General features: G+C 39.4%; 1 protein-coding gene across 1 annotated transcript in view; it reads left to right on the forward strand.

The window, feature by feature from the left end:
* RTF1 (RTF1 homolog, Paf1/RNA polymerase II complex component) overlaps window positions 1–20,004 on the forward strand; it is a 46,072-nt gene that overhangs the window by 10,854 nt on the left and 15,214 nt on the right. Inside the window, exons 2-4 of the mRNA XM_043471527.1 lie at window positions 1,245–1,355; window positions 11,079–11,226; window positions 12,552–12,756. Of these exons, the coding sequence (XP_043327462.1) occupies window positions 1,245–1,355; window positions 11,079–11,226; window positions 12,552–12,756 (464 nt within the window). The remainder of the gene's footprint in view (window positions 1–1,244; window positions 1,356–11,078; window positions 11,227–12,551; window positions 12,757–20,004) is intronic.

The following is a 20,004-nucleotide window of genomic DNA, read 5'->3' on the forward strand; positions in this document are numbered from 1 at the left end:
AACTGAGTTGGGGAGGACTAACAGGAGAGGGAACCACGTGAAAGAGCAAATCCTGGTTGTAGCCTCAACTTACTAAACGGCATATCTCTTCCCCTTTAATCTCTTAAATCACCAGGACAAGGCAGAGATGGTGAATGGAAATATTTGGGTTGTTAAATTAGGATTCTGATGTAGTGGTCAGCATCCTTCCTGTTTGACCCTGGGTTAAGCACCAGAAATATACTTTTTCCCCCCCTGGTTTAAGCATTCATAAAACTACCTCAGAAACTTACTGGGCTTCCCTGGTGGCTCAAACGGTAAAGAATCTGCCTACATTGCAGGCTACCTGGGTTCGTCCTTGGGTTGGGAAGATCTCCAGCATTCTGGCCTGGAGAATTCCATGGACAGAAGAGCCTGGCAGGCTACAGTCCGTGGGGTCACAAAGAGTTGGATATGACTGAGCGACTTTCACTTTCAGAAACTTAGAGTTTGTCAGCTTATTCCGAACAGCGCCACAGATGCCAGTTTTACCATGAATTATATATATAGTAAGAGGACGCTCAGAGTATTGGCTCTACCACTCAGGACAGGGAGCAGATTACCTTTGTAGACATGGTCCTGAGATCAGTACTTCTGTAACTTATAGAGGAAATTTGGGGTAGCCTGGGGCTTCCCTGGGGGCTCAGATGGTAAAGAATCTGTTTGCAATGGGGGAGAGCCGGGTTCTATCCCTGGGTTGGGAAGATCCCCTGGAGAAGGAAATGGCAATCCACTCCAGTATTCTTGCCTGGAGAATCCCATGGACAGAGGAGCCTGGCAGGCTCCAGTCCGTGGGGTTGCAAAGAATTGGACACGACTGAACGAGTGACACATAAGGGGGTAGCCTACCGTTCAGTTTTCTAGTCACTTCTCCATACCAGACATACATCTCCCATTGAAGGGACAGATTTTTTTTTTTTCCTGTGCTTTATGACTTGTGAGATCCTAGTTCCCCCACCAGTAATTGAACCCAGGCCCTTGGCAGTAAAAGTGCAGAGTCTTAACCACTGGACCACCAGGGAATTCCCAGGACAGATTTTGAAAACATTTCTTTAGCACTTAGGAGTGTGGCAGTCCGACTGTTCATGTGATGAAAGTTCCCATGACAGTATTTTTTTATTGCAACCACAAAGAGGTAGAAGAGATTTAGGGAAGGTGGGCATTGTAGTATTTTTGGATGTATTTTCTCTATAAACAAAACTCATGTGGCTACTTTGCCCTCTCAGGAACTCTTGTCCCTGGCAAAGCGGAAGCGAAGTGACTCTGAAGAGAAGGAGCCGCCTGTGAGTCAGCCTGCTGCCTCCTCAGACTCAGAGACATCTAACAGCGATGACGAGGTGGGTGTGAAGGGGTAGGCCTATGATGGGCATTTGAGCATCCTGACAGCCTCTTTTCCTTAACCTAGGACCTTCCCACCTAAGATCTGTGAGAACTTCTTAGGGAAAGAAAATTGGTATGGAAAGCTCTCACATTATGATGTTCTTTGTACTGCTAGTTACCCAGCAGGTACCTCTGCAGTGCATCCGTGACCATTTTTTAGTCTTTTATTTTCAGCACTCTTACAGAAGGGGCAGAACTTGTTAGTCATCATCTCTTTAATTTTTTTGTCAACTTCTTAACCCCATTTCTATGTTAGAAAAGAAATTCTATCAAGAATGCCAAATTTTAATGGAAAATACTTTAGGAAGACAGGAAGCTTTCTTTGGGTAGATGTAATCAAAATCCCCCAAAGTGGTGTCTTTAGGTATTATGGAGAAACATCCAGCTGTTCATTGTTTAAGCCAAGGTGACTTTCCCAATCTGCTGCCCACCACCTAACAAGGCCCTAGAAGATCCAGAACTTTAATGGAAGAGAGAGATTAGGGGAAAGGTCTTTGAAACACTCCTACATGTTCCTCATTTGATTTAAAATACTTTTCTTCCCCTTAGTAATTTCCTGGAGGGAGGCTGGATATCACCTTTGTGTTTAATCTCTTGCCCAGCAGTCTAGGAAAAATTTTTTATTTTTGTATTTATGTATTTTATCGTTTGGCTATGTTGGGTCTTCGTTGCTTTGTGTGGGCTTTCTCTGGTTGCAATAAGCAGAGGCTGCCCTTCGTCGTGCCGTGTGGGGTTCTCATTACGGTGGCTTCTCGTTGCTGAGCACGGGGTGCGGGCTTCAGTAGTTGTAGCGCTGGGCTTAGTTGCTCTGAGGTATGTAGGATCCTCTTGGACCAGAGATCGAACCTGTGTCCCCAGCATTGCAAGGCAGATTCTTAACCACTGGACCACCAGGGAAGCTCCCCAGGAAAATATTTTTAACTGTACTAACAGTATCTTGTTTTAAAGTTCCACTGAAGTAAAAAAAAATTTTTGTTATAATAAAATTTAGTTAACAGCCAGAACAGTATTTACTAGTGCCCTGCATATGCAGATTAGGAATGATTGCATTCTGATTGACTGTAGTGATATTCTTAATCTTAAATAATTTAACAGACCTAAAATTGTTTTGACAATAAGAGGTAGTGAATGTGTGAATTTTATTCTGTTTCATTTATTTTTCATGGAGGAACTGTAATTCCTCTAAAATTGATAAAGTAACCCAATCTATTAGAAACGCAGTGGACTTCATGAAATAATTTGCTTTGTTTTTTCTATTTAAAAAAAAAAGCAAAAATAGAACAGAAAAATCTTGAAATAATTCCCTTCCCCACTATTCCTGCATTAACTACTTTCATTTTCCATGTTTCAGAAGTCAGCTGCTACAGTGTAATCCCAAATCTGTGTTGTGTTTGGAATACCCTGTAGCATGTTTATGGTCTTTGTACTTCCTTAAGGAAAAAATCAGTAGCTATCCTTTGAAGCTCCATAGTACTATCATTAGATCACTCCTGAGTATACAGGGATCCCTTCATCATTTTGAACTGCTTCTACCAAGCAGTCAGAGTTATGTGTCAACTCCACAGTATTAGAGGAGCCCAAACACGTGCTAGGGTAGATCGAGCGTCATAAACATGTTTCCAGCTCAGGATTCCCTCTGTCACTCGAAGCTACTTACCAGCTCTTGAGTCTTCATCCTTAGAGCTCTACCAGCTACTTCTGTACTTATTAGAGAAAAAACTGACAGGCAGGCTGCACCCTGTCTAGGAGGGAATTAGAGTTCGAGTAACTTTCCCCCCACAAAGTTCTTAGCTCTTGTTGCTGCCTCCACGTCCCATCCCCCAGGCTCACTGGCTTCTTGCAGCTCTGCTCCAATCTTCCCACCCTTCACTGGAAATAGCAGTCTCTATTTCATGGCCATTCTGAAAGGTGCCTCTTTTTTGGTCTGCATTATCAGTTTCTGACCCAGGCTACTAGCTTAAGCACAAAGCACCTCAAAGTTAGGGTGAATATTTCATTATTTTCGACAATTAAGAAAATCTTTTTTAAAAAATCCTACCAACCACTAGAGAACTCAGTAGCATGGTAAACTCAGATTTATGGCTGCCATATACACCTCCTAACACTTTTCCCCTCCCATGTGACTCTTTTATGGTTTATTGTCATTAGCAATGATAAATACAGATAGAAAGAAGAATACTGTTCCCCTCAGATTTGCTGGAACAGAAAATTTGTCAGGAACAACTGAGTTAGGTTAACGGGTGGTTTGTCTTAAGGAGAGACACGCACTGACTTTAGAATAAGAAGATATCTGGCTAACTAATAGGGGTGGGGAGGGAGATGCAAAGAAGTTATGAAAGTTTCCTATCCAGAAAAAAAGTGGGTACAGTGGATATTAAGTGTAGGTTTCAATTATAGGGACTTCCCTGGTGGTCCAGAGGTTAGGACTCATCACTTCAGCTCCCTGGGGCACGGGTTTGATCCCTGGTCAGGGAACTAAGATCCCACAAGCTGTGTGGTATAGTCCAAAAAAAAAGAAAGAAAGAAAATGTTCATTTCAGGAGGGAATAGTAGAGATTTCATTTGTAGTCTCTGTCGGGGGTAAGGAATACCTAACTTTAATGAAAGAAAATATGCTTCGGTATTATTTTTGCTGAGTGAATTATTCTCAGTCATATCTTGGGCACATGAGAAAATAAGAAGTAGAACTCTTTCTGTAACATTTACATTGACCATGCCTGGGAAATTGGAAAATACACCTCAATGGTAGTTTATAATGCTGTGTTGTGGCATGTTGGTACCGTCACTTCTTGTCCCTGAAAGCATTTGATAAGAGAAGCACCACCAAGGGTGCAGACAGGAGTGGCAGCGAAGAAAAATAACAAGCTTAGAAGGAAGAGAATTAGCAGTGCTCATTCATGAGATGAAGTTAAAAAAAAAAATGACTGAAACAGAAGTCTGCTAGGAGGAACAGTGTCCTAAATCGGGTAGTTCAGAGTCCTTTTTAGAAACATGGTGGGTCTCATGATAACAGATAGCTGCACCTAGATAAGACATAAGAAGAAAACCTAGATTTTCACTTGCTACCAGTGAAAATCATGTGAGATACCAAGAAAACCTTTTTTGTTGTTGTTCAAAGCAGACTATAACTACATTAGACAAAGTAAGGGGACATCAGACTTATGTCCTAACACCCTCAGCCTGACTGAGAATGATTATTTTAAAAAGCTTCACGTACAGCCCTGTTTTCTACACTTTTGAGAAATAAAAGCATCTGGCCCCGCCCTGTCGTTGACTGCTTGTCACGCCAGGTTTTTCTTTCCCAGAACTTGGGTCAGCCCTTCTAGATGAGCTTCATGCTCCAGCTTACCACCTCTTCAAAACTCTGGTCTCTTCTTGCTTTCCCCCATTCCATTGTTTTCTACTTTCTTTCTTTCTGAAGCTTCTTCTCTTTCCCTTTTATCCCATTTATCTTTTGGGTGCTCCCAGGTTGATCTAGTCGCAGTCCTATTCCACTACTTTATCATTGCTTGCTGGCTCCAATATTTTTTAATAGGACATTTTGAAAAGGATACAAGTTTTACTCAAAATTCATTTATTAATAACTAATTTTCCAGGAAGTTGGCTGAGATACCCAAGAGCAAAGTTTTGTTACTGCTTTACCATGCAGATAATACATAATCAGCTCGTACTTCCGATAAAGGCCTTCACCGCCAAGCTAATATTTTTCAGTGTGTATAGTAAGGTTTTCATACACACAATACTTGTAGAAAAAGATGTTGCATGGAGATGAATTATCCCAGTACTAAAACTAAACTCTTGAAAGTTTAAATCTATTATATTTGAAATTTTTGGATAAATTTTGTCAAATACAGTTTTTTAAACTGATTTAGTACTATGAAATAGTGACTTCCAGAATACCAGGCTGTGTAGTGCTGGTTTTGGTACCTTTCCTTTCCCCCCAGTATTGTAGGTAAGCAGTGGCCATTGTCTCATCTCCTAGTGATGGCTCTCTTCCGGCTCCTGTATCTGATCTGCTCTGGGGTCAGGAAGCCAGGGCCCCATAGAGTTTGTGTGAATATTCTGCTTGAATTTAACGGTAGCTGTTTGAATTGCTCATAAGCCTTTTTTTTCTTTTTTAACATACTTTTTGGTTCTTGGCTATGTAGATTACCATACTGCAGCACCTCATTTTCTAGAGACCAGAAAATCTCATCATAAGAAAAATAAAGTGATTTTCATGGACCACTTGCTTAAACTGTGTCCAGCAAATCTGACACTTCTTACCACACAGTGCAGTGGAGTACTGATTATATTTTACTTTGTTTTTTGGTATCGTTTCTGTTTCACTTTTTATCTCCACAACCACATTATAAGTATTTGTGATTGAGCATAGGGATTCTTGTGATTGTGTTTTCCAGTTAAATATGCATGATTGCTTGATTATAAGGTACAGTAGTGTTCTTTGTACTGTGATTAATTACAAAGTAATTAATTTCTTTTAAGGAAAAAGAAAACTTCAGCTATTCCTCGTGTCCTTTAGGCTGACATTTGTGTTTACTCTTCAGCTTTGCTGATCCTTTTCTATCTTCAAGGGGAGAAAGAAAACTACCTAAATCAGGAACCATGCCCTCCCCACACAGCTCTTTATTGGCCACTGTTTAGATCTAGAATAATGACTACTGAACCCTTTTGACAAGTGCTTCAATTTAGTATAATACTCAGTTCATATAGAATCCTACAACTTTAAAACTCCAAGGGGTCATAGAGATCATTTGGATTTCCTTATTACAGATTACAGAACAGAGGCTCACAGAATATCTGGTTTCCTTTTCCCATCATAAAATAGTACCCTCCATTTATATAGAGCTTCATAGTTTCTGATGTGCTCTAAACATCTTTCATTCAGTCTCCTTTGAGTCTCACACTACCCTGATATGTGGTCAAGTATTATTCCTTCTTTACAGATAAGGAAACAGTCTCAAGTTGAGGGCTTGGGCCTTATTCCAATTCTTTGAACCTCTATTCCTGTAGTTTATCACTAGCACAGCTGTTTTTCTTAAACCCTACTTACCTCAAAGTATGTCATTTCACTCTAAATTCATTTCAGGAATAACTGCACTGCAGTGGTTTCTACTCTGGGTCCTGAGATCTAGAATATGATCTTCCTTGCCCATTAGAGATAACCTCTCTGAAATGCTGAAGTTTCTTTGCTTTTCTGTCTCCAGGATACTCAGAGTACGCAGCATGTCAATGCCACCCAAGCCCAAGGCAGCCACGCCCCACCCCATGTTCCTTCCTGTCTTTCAGCTGAGTGCCAGGAAGGTCAGCTGCTTCCCAGAGTAGGGACCTGCTTATAATACCCCCTACACAGTCAGTCTGGCACAGGGTGATGTAGTACTTCCCAACCCTCTTTGTATCATTAGATAATTGCCATCCATTAGAGTATCTGTTACAGGAGTGAGAGTCAAAGTGCTAATTTCTTTTAATTTATTACTTAAGAAAACATCTTCCTTCTAGTCACTGTTTAGGTTTCCATCACTGCGTACGGACATAATGCTTCCCTGGTGTTTTGTGTGGGCCTGCTTGCATGTGAGTGCTGGGGAAAGCAGAATGGCAGTGTGTGAGTCCTGACTGGCGGTCGATCCTTTCCCTTTTCCACATTGTTTTTAAGCAACTATCCTCTGGGGATGCTCTGGCTCTGTCCTCGGATGCAAATCAGCAGGCACTCGTTTTCTCATTCTTGTCTTCTGTGTGGTGCATTTTAGAGCACTTTTAAGGTAACCATAGAGCTTGCCTTTCATTACAGCCATAGTTCCCAAACCTAATTAAGAAAAGCCGGGTCATTTCTTCTACTCTCTCCTGGATGGGGAAAGCCTAAGAATATGTCTTTAATCCTACCCTGTACTCTTTAGACTCCATTTACTACCACCCTCTGGCAATGAAAGAATTAGTTTTCCTTCTGTCTTAGAGTCAACAGAATGAGACTTTGATAGGAATAGGTAAGCAATCTCTGGGCTAATGGCTTCTGCTGCTGCTAAGTCGCTTCAGTCGTGTCCGACTCTGTGCGACCCCATAGTTGGCAGCCCACCAGGCTCCCCTGTCCCTGGGATTCTCCAGGCAAGAACACTGGAGTGGATTGCCATTTCCTTCTCCAATGCATGAAAGTGAAAAGTGAAAGTGAAGTCACTCAGTCGTGTCGGACTCCTAGCGACCCCATGGACTGCAGCCTACCAGGCTCCTCCGTCCATGGGATTTTCCAGGCAAGAGTACTGGAGTGGGTTGCCATTGCCTTCTCCGGGGCTAATGGTTGGGTTAAGATTATTTCTACATTGATTTTGCCTGCCACAATTCTTGACCATCTCCTTTATGGTTTATTAGGGTCTGTGATCTTGAGAGGAGAGGTACTGGGCAAATATTTAAAATATGTACTTAGATATATTTAGATCCAGGAAACACTCAGAAACCTCTGGATTGTAGGAATAAATGTAAAATATTACAAATATGACCTGTTCTTCAGGAGAAGAAAATCTTTTGGGAGATTATCAGGACCAATTTGAGTCTCTTTCTCTATATTAATTAGGAATAATGAGACTGGGCGCCATATTTTAAGTGATTATTTACCTTTAGGCAGTAGAAATACAGATTTTTTTCTTTTCTTAGCTTTAAAAATACTATTTTTTCCCCAAAGCTTCATATGATGAACACATATTATTCTTTTTTTTTTTTTTTAGTTCTCCCACTTTATTGCTACCAGCCCGTCTCCCTCCACCCTCGTGCACACATGCTCAGACATGTAACCCCATGGACTGCAGCCCGCCAGGCCCCTCTGTCCATGGACTTTTCCAGGCAAGAATACTGGAGTGGGCACATATTATTCTTAAAGATGTATTCATAAGAAGTTTTATTTTTTAAACTAAAGTTACCTACATTATTAAAATTTCCCTGAAAGCCTGTCATATATAGTGAGTTTGGCTGTTTGCCATTGGCATGACAGACTCTATTGAGTCAGCATCATGGGAGGTGAGGCAGCTTTGTCATCTCATTTCTTTTGAAAATTGTTGGAAAGAAAATAAGGTTCCCTTCCCACACCTAGGTTCAGCCAGGAAAAGTGAAAGTGAACGTCACTCAGTTGTGTCCAGCTCTTGTGATCCCATTGACTATACAGTGCATGGAAATCTCCAGGCCAGAATACTGGAGTGGGTAGCCTTTCCCTTCTCCGGGGGATCTTCCCAACCCAGGGATCGAACCCAGGTCTCCTGCATTGCAGGCGGATTCTTTACCAGCTCAGCCAGGAAAACCCCTGTTAAATTGAAACATTTTATTTTTTTCTATTTTAACGCTTACCTTTCTTCCCTCTCACCCAGGGGTTAAGCATCATAAGCTGTAGATGACAGTTGTTGAGCTTAGGCAGTGGCAGATTGAAGCTGATGGACAGTGGAAAAGGAAGACGCACAGCTTTCTAGCACCTCCTGAATTGAGTTCACCTGTGAGGCCTCACATTTAAGCCCTTTTTGCTTTTACACACTCCCCCCTTGCCCTCACCCAGAATTTCAGAATTTGATTCTGTTGCAGATGAGTAATACTAATCTGTGGGCAGAAGTAGACCCTAGCCCATCTTGATACATGTGACCCCAGTAAACTCAGCCTTTATGTTCTGAGCCTTTCCATATTACCTTTGGGTAGAAGTATAAAGGGACCTCTTTGTACAAAGAAGGGATTTCTGTAAAAAGTCTGAAAAGACACCCTGTTTAGAAGAGATGGGTCATGCTCATTTTCATGATCAATATTTATTGACTGTCATATGCATAGTTGGAATATTTCTTGAAACAAGTATAATATCTCTATTGCCAGCATAGGAAGTTGATATATTTCAGCTCAGTTAACTAAGAAACTGATTACTTTGGCCTCTTGGATTCTTTCAAAATGACCTAGAAAGTATCTTCCTTGAATGATTAAGATTTGAAATGGTTGAAACATAGCCATTAAAAGCATTGGAATTTGTTTCTCAATAGTGACTGAGTGTTGAAATGTTAAAAGTTTGAGAAGTAAATTCACTTATAGAGTTGCCATTAACTATATATTCACTTAATATATAAATGATGTATTACTTCATATGTCATTTATTCACTTAAGGTATCATCTAGAACATGTAGCTGTTTTATTTTCACTTGTCCCTTCTTCCTAGCTCCTGAGTACAAAAATAAAGTAGCAATTAAAATAACTGAGTAAATTAAAATGAAAAATCAGAAGATTAAAATAGCACCCTTTCACAATATTTTATCAAGGTAAATTAACAGACTGTGGTTCTTAAAAATAGCTCATCTGGAGCATTTCTAAGATGGAAACTTCATCAGAACTATCCCACCACCCACACCCCCTAAAAAACTCCAAAATAAATTTACTTCTGAGCCTGGCTATTGTTAGATAGGGTCTATGATGATCATATTATAAAAGGAACAAAGACTTGGTGCTTTTAAAAAATACTACATATAGAAATTTTTTGTCAATACCAGATTTATAATTCAATCTATGATGTTGGAAAGATGAATGTTATTTTTTATCCTCCCCCTCCATGGTTGTTCATTGGTTTATTTAGTCTTATCTGAGTTTGCTTTATAATTCCTGGGTTTTATAAAATTTTTATTGATGTATAGTTGATTTACAGTGTTGTATTATTTTAAGGTGTACAGCAAGGTGATTCAGATGTATTTATTTATATATGTATATATTCTTTTTTAGATTCTTTTCCAGTATAGATTATTACAAGATATTGAATATAGTTCTCTGTGTTACACAATAGGTCCATGATGGTTATAAATATTATTTTCAGAGTACATAAAATGAAGTTTTTCCAAGTAAAGTACTTTTCACCTAAAATCATTCTCCTAAATTGATAAATACAATATCAAAGGAAGTATGGTTTAATGTAACTAAATAGTCTCTGAATTTTAATAATGATTTTATGCTCTTTCAGCCTTATAATTAAAGTGCTTGATGAAGATGATTTTTTTTTGGCCTTGGAGTGATTGTGTATTGCCTCCCTGTTACTTTGATAATACAAATTGCAGGTTCCTTATATTTAGATGTATGGGATCTCCTATTTATGATCAAATTTAAGCACTGCACTGTAGTGTGATACATGCAAATTTTTTAAAAAAGATACACACACATGTATATTTTTCATGATCTATTATATACTTACTTTCTGCCTCTTTGGAGTTGGTACCAGTGCTACTGTCCATGCCAGACAGTGGCCTGCATCCTTTTCTCCCTGTGTTTTCTGAAGTTCTCTCTTGCTGACACGCTTTATTCCCCCTGCCTTCCTGGGACCCACTCCAGAACTAAACTATGCACTGTGTACTGAAACCCAGACATACCAACCTCTAGCAATTACTGACCTCTCTGCCACAGGAAACATTAGAAGCTGTTTTCTGTACCAGTTGAGTTTTAGTTAACTCAGTTGACTTGCCATTAAGATGACATACTTGCTTTTCTATTGAGAAAAAGTTATGAAGTTTTAACTAAAATTTCAAAAACCATTATCTTTCTTCCTATAAAAGTGTATTTGTTTTGGATTCAAAGCAATAGAGAGTCTTGAAATTATTTCTATGAACATCGGTAACTCTTCACTCTCGAATCTTACAGCTTTTCTCAATAAAATTCCTGTTTCAATTTTCCTTTTTCCTTTTTCCTTGTAGTGGACTTTTGGGAGCAATAAAAATAAGAAGAAAGGAAAAGCCAGAAAAATAGAGAAGAAAGGAACCATGAAGAAACAGGCAAATAAAACTGCTTCCTCAGGCAGTTCGGACAAAGACAGTTCAGCTGAGAGCTCAGCCCCTGAGGAAGGTGAGTCAGGTTAGACCTGGGAGTGAACTCTTAAAACGTGGTAGAAGCTGCAGAATCAGAAATCAGGGGGACAGGTACCTGATTTACAGTATGGTCTCTGCCTTTATTGCAACGCTCTCTAATCTTTTCAGTGGTCGTGTATCTGTTTAGAATCTGAATGAAGCAAGAAAAATACATACAATTCCAAAGCATTAGTTAGGCCCTGGAAACCCATCCAGGAAACCCACGAGGAGTCTCTGCGTTAGAGTCTCCGTTCACCTTAACCTGAGAGCCTTCTCTTTCATTTTTCTTAGATATTCATAGGGTAACTGAGGAGGAAAATCCTTGAACCAAATACAAAACTCAGTAAAAAATGTTTTTGTTTTGAAATCAGAATTTTTGCTAACACTAGTTTGAAAATGAATTTGTTCCCAGACTAAACTGGTAAACTTTTACATTTCCTTTGAGTAATAACATTTATATACAAACTGGCTTGTACAGAATTGGCCTAACCTGGTTTTAAGCACATGCCTGTGAATGTTAACTCAAATGAGTCAAGCACAAAGTTGCTAGTTTAACTTAATAAAAACTCAGTTGTAATATTTCATGCTTTTTTCCATCACCCTTTGTCCTACCAAGATCCAATTTCATTAGAAATTCACTAATCAGTTCAGTGATTTATTAAAACATTGATCTTTTAAATGATGACCAATAAATGTAGAAAAAACTGTAGTTTGAAAAATCACCATTTTCAACCTTCATGGTAATCATTGATTTACTGAAGAGTTATTGACATGTGTTAAAACCACTGGGCAAGAGTTTGTTGAAGAACAAGATGTCTACACAGTCTCAGAGCATCTCCCTATATGTACTCTGAAAGGTGAATATGGACTGTGTGTCAAATGAGGCTATTTCCTAAATGTTAAATTTCCTGGGTTTGATCATTGTATATTTGGTTATATAAGAGACTCTCCTTTTTACAAGAATTACTTAAGGGTGAAAAGTCACAATCTCTGCAGCTTACTCTCAGTTCAGCAAAATAAGTGATAAAAATGTGTACATTGCTTTATATATGTAGACAGAAAGTAAATTGGTAATGGTAACAATGGGTATTCTTGCAACTTTTTTCTTTGGTCTGTAATTTTTTGGAAAATACAAAAATCCAATCTTAATCTAGCCTAAGATTCTGTAACCTGTGTTTGCGTTTGCCAAAGGCAGATCAAGAATTGTCACCAGGGAAATGAAATGACCATGTTCCACTTCACCTAGGAGAGCTGAGGAGGAATGATTATCAACACGTGTTTTCTGCAGCATCACCTAATCTTGTGTTTGGGCCTGTGCTGCAGGTGAAGTGTCAGATTCTGACAGCAACAGCTCCTCCTCCAGTTCAGATTCAGACTCTTCCTCAGAAGATGAGGAATTCCATGATGGCTACGGAGAAGACCTCATGGGAGATGAGGAAGACAGGGCCCGTCTGGAACAGATGACAGAAAAGGAGAGAGAACAAGAACTGTTCAACCGCATAGAGAAGAGGGAGGTGTTGAAAAAAAGGTAAAGTAGTGATTCCTTAATGATACATTAATAGAGTAATTTTCCAAAGTTCGCATTTGGAGCCCTGTCTTCCTAGGCTTTTAAGACTTGAAATTTTGGGAATTCCTCCATGGTCCAAGGGTTAGGACTCCACCCTTACACTGCTAAGGGCACAAGTTCAATACCTGGTTGTGGAAGCAAGCCATGCAGCACAGTACCCCCCATCCAAAAAAAATGACTTGAAATTCTCAGTATTTATGAGTTAGGAATCTGACGATCCTTCTAGCATGCTTTTTGTATTTTTTTTTTTTCTTCCAAACTCTAATGTTAAATTGCTTTCTGGTATACAAAGGTGTTTCAGTATTTAGGATTACATGTGTAAATGACAAAAGTCAAGGAATTTCCTTATCTCCTGAAAGAATTTCAAGGTGAAAATAAACTTGGCTTTCATCTCAGGAAATAGTCCTCAGAACTAGGATTATTCTTTCCCGACCTAATCATGTGAAAGAAACAGAGAAGCGTTTTCTTTGGCAGCAGGTAGCCCCATTTCATCTGGGAGCCTGGTTGTCCCTTCTGGAGACCATGTTAAGTCTGGTGAGTTATCCGAGACAAGAATGTTTGGCTTTCAGTCAGCAGCAAGTCATAGACGTTTGTTTTGAGTGTGGATGCTTCCACGGTTACCTATATTGGAACAAACAGGATTTGAGACAGTACCAGAGTTGCCAGATGATTAAAAATTACTTCGAAAATTTGTATTTCTGAACTGTGGAGAGCATAGCAAGACGTTCTCAACCAAGGCCAGTAGGGCCCTATGGTAAAATCACCAAGTAGCTCAAGAGTAGTAGGTGGCTTATCTCAAGGTTGGTTTTTATGTTTTTCACCTTATATGAATGAGGCAGTTGAAGAATGTTTGCAGTGAGGAGAATTAAGACAGAAGTTCAGAGTCATTCTCAGAAATTTGAGGGTTTTGTAGCTCATTTGTTTACCTGCAGGTCAGTACATGGTAACTCAGAAACTTTTGTGTAAACATCACCAGCATCCTAATGTGAGATGTAGTGGCAGCACCAGTAATGAGGCATCCTTTTTGGTGGTTTTTGTTTTTTGGGGGGGTTTTACTTGTTTGGGGGGGTTGTTTTGTTGGTTTTGGAGTTTTTTGTCTTTGTTTTGACTGCTTTGTGCAGCATGCGGGATCTTAATTCCCTGACCAGGGATCCAACCCATGCCCGCTGCAGTGGAGGCCCAGTCCTAACCACTGGACCGCTAGGGAATCCCCAAAGTGTTGGTTTTGGTTGTTAGGTTCTTCCCCTATTCTAGCTTTTCCTTTTTTTTATTATTTATTTACTTACTTATTCAAGCTTAGTGCATAAAGGTAACTTGGTTGTATAAAGAGCACTGATACTTTCTGTCAGAAAGTCTAGGCTCAGGTCCAACTCACTAGCCAGGTGATCTGACCCTCCTCCTGCCTCAGCCTCCCCTGGAGGGATTGTTGTAAGTTTGGAGTGAGATGATAACATGTAAGAGCATAATATAAATACAAACTTATTTTAAATTGATATACAATATCAATTGATATAGTTGATATACAATATTATATAAGTAACATGTAGAGTAATTCACAATTTTTAAAGGTTATACTCCATTTATATTGTTTATTGTTGTTCAGTTGCCAAGTTGTGTCTGAGTCTTTGTGACCCCATGGACTGCAGTACACCAGGCTCCTCTGTCCTCCACTATCTCCCAGAGTTTGCTCAAACTCATGTCTATCGAATCAGTCATGCTATCTAACCATCTCATCATCTGTCACCCTCTTCTCCTTTTGCCTTCAGTTTTTCCCAGCATCAGAGTCTTTTCCAGTGAGTCGGCTGTTCACGTTAAATAGACATAGTATTGGAGCTTCAGCTTCAGCATTAGTCCTTCCTATGAATATTCAGGGTTCATTTCCTTTAGGGTTGACTGCTTTGATCTCCTTGCAGTCCCAAGGACTCTAAAGAGTCTTCTCTAGCACCACAATTCAAAAGCATTTATTCTTTAGCACTCAGTCTTCTTTATGGTCCAACTCTTAAATCTGTACATGAATATTGGAAAAATCATAGCTTTGTCTATACAGACCTTTGTCAGCAAAGTGATGTATCTGCTTTTTAATAGGCTGCCTAGCTTTGTTATAGCTTTCCTTCCCAGGAGCAAGCGTCTTTTAATTTCATGCCTGCAGTCACCATCTGCAGTGATTTTGGAGCCCAAGAAAATAAATCTGTCATTGCTTCCAATTTTTCCCCTCCTGTTTGCCATGAAGTGATGGGACTGGATGCCATGACCTTAGTTTCTTGAATGTTGCGTTTTAAGCCAGCTTTTTCCATCTCTTCTTTCTCCCTCATCAAGGGCTCTTTAGTTCCTCTTCACTTTCTGCCATTAGAGTGGTATCATCTGCACATCGGAGGTTGCTGATATTTCTCCTTGCAGTCTTGATTCCCGCATGTGATTCATTCAGCATTTCATATGATGTATTATGTATAGAAGTTAAATAAGCAGGGTGACAGTATAGCCTTGTTATACTCTTCCCAGATTATATTGTTAGTTATTGTAAAATATTGGCTATATTCCATACTGTACAATATATGCTTGTAGCTTATTTTATACATAGTAGTTTGTACCTCCTAATTCCTTACCCCTATAGTGCCGCTCCCCACTTTCCTCTCCTCAGTGGTAACCACTAGTTTATTCTCTGTGTCTGTGGATCTGTTTTTTTGTTTTTGTTGTTATATTCATTAGTTGTATTCATTTGTTGTATTTTTTAGATTTCACATATAAGTGATATCATACAGTATTTGTTCTTCTGGGTCTGATGTACTTCACTTAGCGTGTGCTATGTTGTTTCAGTTGTATCCGACTCTCTGCAACTCAGTGGACTGCAGCCCTGCAGGCTCCTCTGTCCATGGGATTATCTAGGCAATAATACTGGAGTGCCATTTCCTCCTCCAGAGGATCTTCCCCACCCTGGGATCGAACCTGCATCTCTTAGGTCTCCTTTATTGGCAGGCAGGTTCCTTACCACTAGTGCCACATGGGAATCCCCTTTCTTAGCATCAGTTCAATTCAGTTCAGTTGCTCAGTTGTGTCCGACTCTTTGCAACCCCATGAATCGCAGCACGCCAGGCCTCCCTGTCCATCACCAACTCCCAGAGTTTACTCAAACTCATGTCCATCGAGTCAGTGATGCCATCCAGCCATCTTATCCTCTGTCATCCCCTTCTCCTGCCCCCAGTCCCTCCCAGCATCAGGGTCTTTTCCAATGAGTCAACTCTTCACATGAGGTGGCCAAAGTATTGGAGTTTCAGCTTCAGCATCCGTCCTTCCAATGAACACCCAGGACTGATCTCCTTTAGGAAGGACTGGTTGGGTCTCCTTGCAGTCCAAGGTACTCTCAAGAGTTCTCCAACACCACAGTTCAAAAGCATCAATTTTTCGGTGCTCAGCTTTCTTCACAGTCCAACTGTCACATCCATACATGACCACTGGAAAAACCATAGCCTTGACGAGACGGACCTTCGTTGGCAAAGTAATGTCTCTGCTTTTTAATATGCTATCTAGGTTGGTCATAACTTTCCTTCCAAGGAGTAAGTGTCTTTTAATTTCATGGCTGCAATCACCATCTGCAGTGATTTTGGAGCCCCCCCCAAAATAAAGTCTGACAGTGCTTCCCCATCTATTTCCCATGAAGTGATGGGACCAGATGCCATGATCTTAGTTTTCTGAGTGTTGAGCTTTAAGCCAACTTTTTCACTCCCCTCTTTCACTTTCATCAAGAGGCTCTTTAGTTCTTCTTCACTTTCTGCCATAAGGGTGATGTCATCTGCATATCTAAGGTTATTGATATTTCTCCTGGCACTCTTGATTCCAGCTTGTGCTTCTTCCAGCCCAGCGTTTCTCTCTCAGCATAATCCCCTGCAAATTCATCCATGTTGTTGCAAATGGCAAAGTTTCATTCTTTTTTTATGGCTGAGTAGTGTTCTGTTGTGTGTGTGTGTGTGTGTGTGTGTGTGTGTGTGTGTGTGTGTACACCACATCTTCTTTATCCATTCATTGCATGTCTTGGTAATTGTAAATAATGCTGCTATGAACATGGGAGTGTGTGATCTTGTTGAATTAGTTTTTTGTTGCTTTTGTTAAATACATACCCAGGAGTGGAATTGCTGGGTCATGTGGTGATTCTGTTTTAGTTTTTTGAGAAACCTGTATACTCTTTTCCACACTGGCTGCGCCAGTTAATTTTCCTCCATTTGTTCTTTGTGTTCTCTTTGATGATAGCCATTCTGTGAGGTAATAATACCTCATTGCGGTTTTGATTTGCATTTCCATAATGATTAGTAATATTGACCATCTTTTCGTGTGCCTATAGGTCATCTGCATTTCCTCTTTGGAAAAATGTCTATCCAGGTCTTCTGCCCATTTTTTATCAGGTGTTGTTTTTTTGATAGTGAGTTGTATGAGCTGTTTATATATTTTTTATATTAACTCCTTATCAGTTTTATCATTTGCAAATATTTTCTCCCATTCAGTAGGTTGTCTTTTTGTTTTGTCAATAGTTTCCTTTACTCTTTTCAAAGCTTCTAAGTTTAATGAGGTCCCATTTGTTTATTTTTGCTCTCATTTCCTTCACTTTAGGAGACAGATCCAAATAAATATTGCTATAGCTTATCTCAAAGAGTATTCTGCTTATGTTTTCCTCTAGGAGTTTTATGGTTTCTGGTCTTACATTTATGTCTAATCCATTTTGAGTTTTTTTTTTTTTTTTTTTAAGAAAATGTTCTATTTTTTTTTTTTTGCATATAGCTGTCCAGTTTTTCAGCACCTCAGGTATTAACTTTTGAAAATAACTTTATTCAGCTATATTTTTACACACCATAGAATCCACCCATTGAAAGTGGTTGAAAGTGATTCAGTGATTTTTTTTTTATATATTGATAAAGAAACCTGAGCGCCAAAGAATTAATGCTTTTGAACTGTGGTGTTGGAGAAGACTCTTGAGAGTCCCTTGGACTGCAAGGAGATCCAACCAGTTCATGCTAAAGGAAATCAGTCCTGGGTGTTCATTGGAAGGACTGATGTTGAAGCTGAAACTCCAATATTTTGGCCACCTGATGCAAAGAGCTGACTCATTTGAAAAGACCCTGATGTTGGAAAAGATTGAAGGCAGGAGGAGAAGGGGATGACAGAGGATGAGATGGTTAGATGGCATCACCGACTCAATGGACATGAGTTTGGATAAACTCCGGGAGTTGGTAATGGACAGGGAGGCCTGGCGTGCTGTGGTTCGTGGGGTCACAAAGAGTCAGACACGACTGAGGGACTGAACTGAACTGAAAGTTGTATAGCCGTTGCCACAGTTAATTTCAGAACAGTTTCATCACCCCAGGAAAAAACCCTGTACTTACTGGTATTCAGTTCTCTCTACTGCCTCCTAGCCTTAGGAAACCACTAACTTACTTTGTGTCTTTATAGATTTGCCTAATTCTGGGCATTATATATAAATGGAATCATAAATATATAGTTTTTTGTGCCTGACTTCTTTCAGTTAGCATATTTTTGAACTTCATTCATGTAGCATGTGTCAGTACTTCATTCCTTTTTTATGGCTGAATAATATTCCATTAAGTGGAATATTTTGTTTACCTATTAATCTGTTTTGACATCTTTTTGCTGTTATGAATACTATTACTATGAACATTCTTGTACAAATATTTGAGTATCTATTTTCAGTCCTTTTGGATATATACCTAGGAGTGGAATTGCTGATTCATATGGTAATTTTATGTTTAACTTTTTGAGAAACCACCAAACTGTTTTCCAGAGCAGCTGCATCATTTTACTTTCCCCCAAGCAATGTATGAGAGTTCCAGTTTCTCCATATCCTTGCCAACACTTGTTATTTTTCCATAATAACTATCCTGGTGACTGTGAAGTATCTCATTATGGTTTTGATTTACATTTTCCTGTTGACTAATAATGTTTAGAATCTTTTCAAATCCTTGGTGGAGAAATTTTTGTTCAAATGCTTTGCCTGTTTTCTAAATTGGGTTATTTTTTGTTGTTAAGAGTTCTTTATGTATTCTGGTTACTAGGCCCTTATTGGAGAAGGAAATGGCAGCCCACTCCAGTTTTCTTGCCTAGAGAATCCCGTGGACAGAGAAGCCTGGTGGGCTGCTGTCCATACGGTCGCCCAGAGTCGGACACGACTGAAGCGACTTAGCATGCATGCATGCATTGGAGAAGGAAATGGCAGCCCACTCCAGTGTTCTTGCCTGGAGAATCCCAGGGACAGAGGAGCCTGGTGGGCTGCCGTCTGTGGGGTCGCACAGAGTTGGACACGACTGAAGCGACTTAGCAGCAGCAGCAACAGGCCCTTATCAGATACATAATTTTCTAGTATATTTTCCCATTCTCTAGGTTGTATTTTTCACTGTCAAGTATTGCTTAATGTACAAAATTTTTAAATTTGTGTGTACAGTAAATGTTTTATTTTTTGCTCAAGCTTATGGTATCATAGCTAAGAATTTATTGCCAAATCCAGTCATGAACATTTACCCCCATGTTTTCTAATAAGTTATAGTTTTAGTTCATATATTTAGATCATTGATTTTTTTTTTTTTAAATTTTACATTGGAGTATAGTTGATTTACAGTGTTGTGTTCATTTCAGGTATACAACAGAGCAATTCAATCATACATATATCTATTCTTTTTCAGAATCTTCTCCCATATAGACTATTATAGTGTATTGAGTAGCATTCCCTGTGGTCACAGTACGTCTTTGTTGGTTATCTATTTTACATTTAGTATTGTGTATATATCAGTCCCAACCTCCTAATTTACCCCTCTGCCCCTCATTGATCCATTTTCAGATCTCTCTCTCTTTCTTTTTTTATGGTGTGAGGTATGAATTCAGCTTTATTATTTGGTGTAGTTATCCAGTCCTTCAGTATCACTTGTTGAAAAGACTGTTCTTTCCCCAATCTTGGCCCCATTGTTGAAAAATCAGTTGTCTGTGGATGTATGGATTTATTTGTTGACTCTATTCTGTTCCATTGATCATTGTTTATTGTTACGCCAATATCATACAGTTTTGATTACTGTAGCTGTATAGTCAGTTTTTAACTTGTGAAGTGTTAAGTTATACAACTTTGTTCTTTTTCAAAATTGTTTTGGCTATCTGAGGCCCTCTGCATTCCCATAGGAATTTTAGTATCAGCTTATCATTTTTCACAGCAGTGAAAAG

The sequence above is a fragment of the Cervus canadensis genome, chromosome 6 (assembly GCF_019320065.1).
Source record: "Cervus canadensis isolate Bull #8, Minnesota chromosome 6, ASM1932006v1, whole genome shotgun sequence".
NCBI lineage: Eukaryota > Metazoa > Chordata > Mammalia > Artiodactyla > Cervidae > Cervus > Cervus canadensis.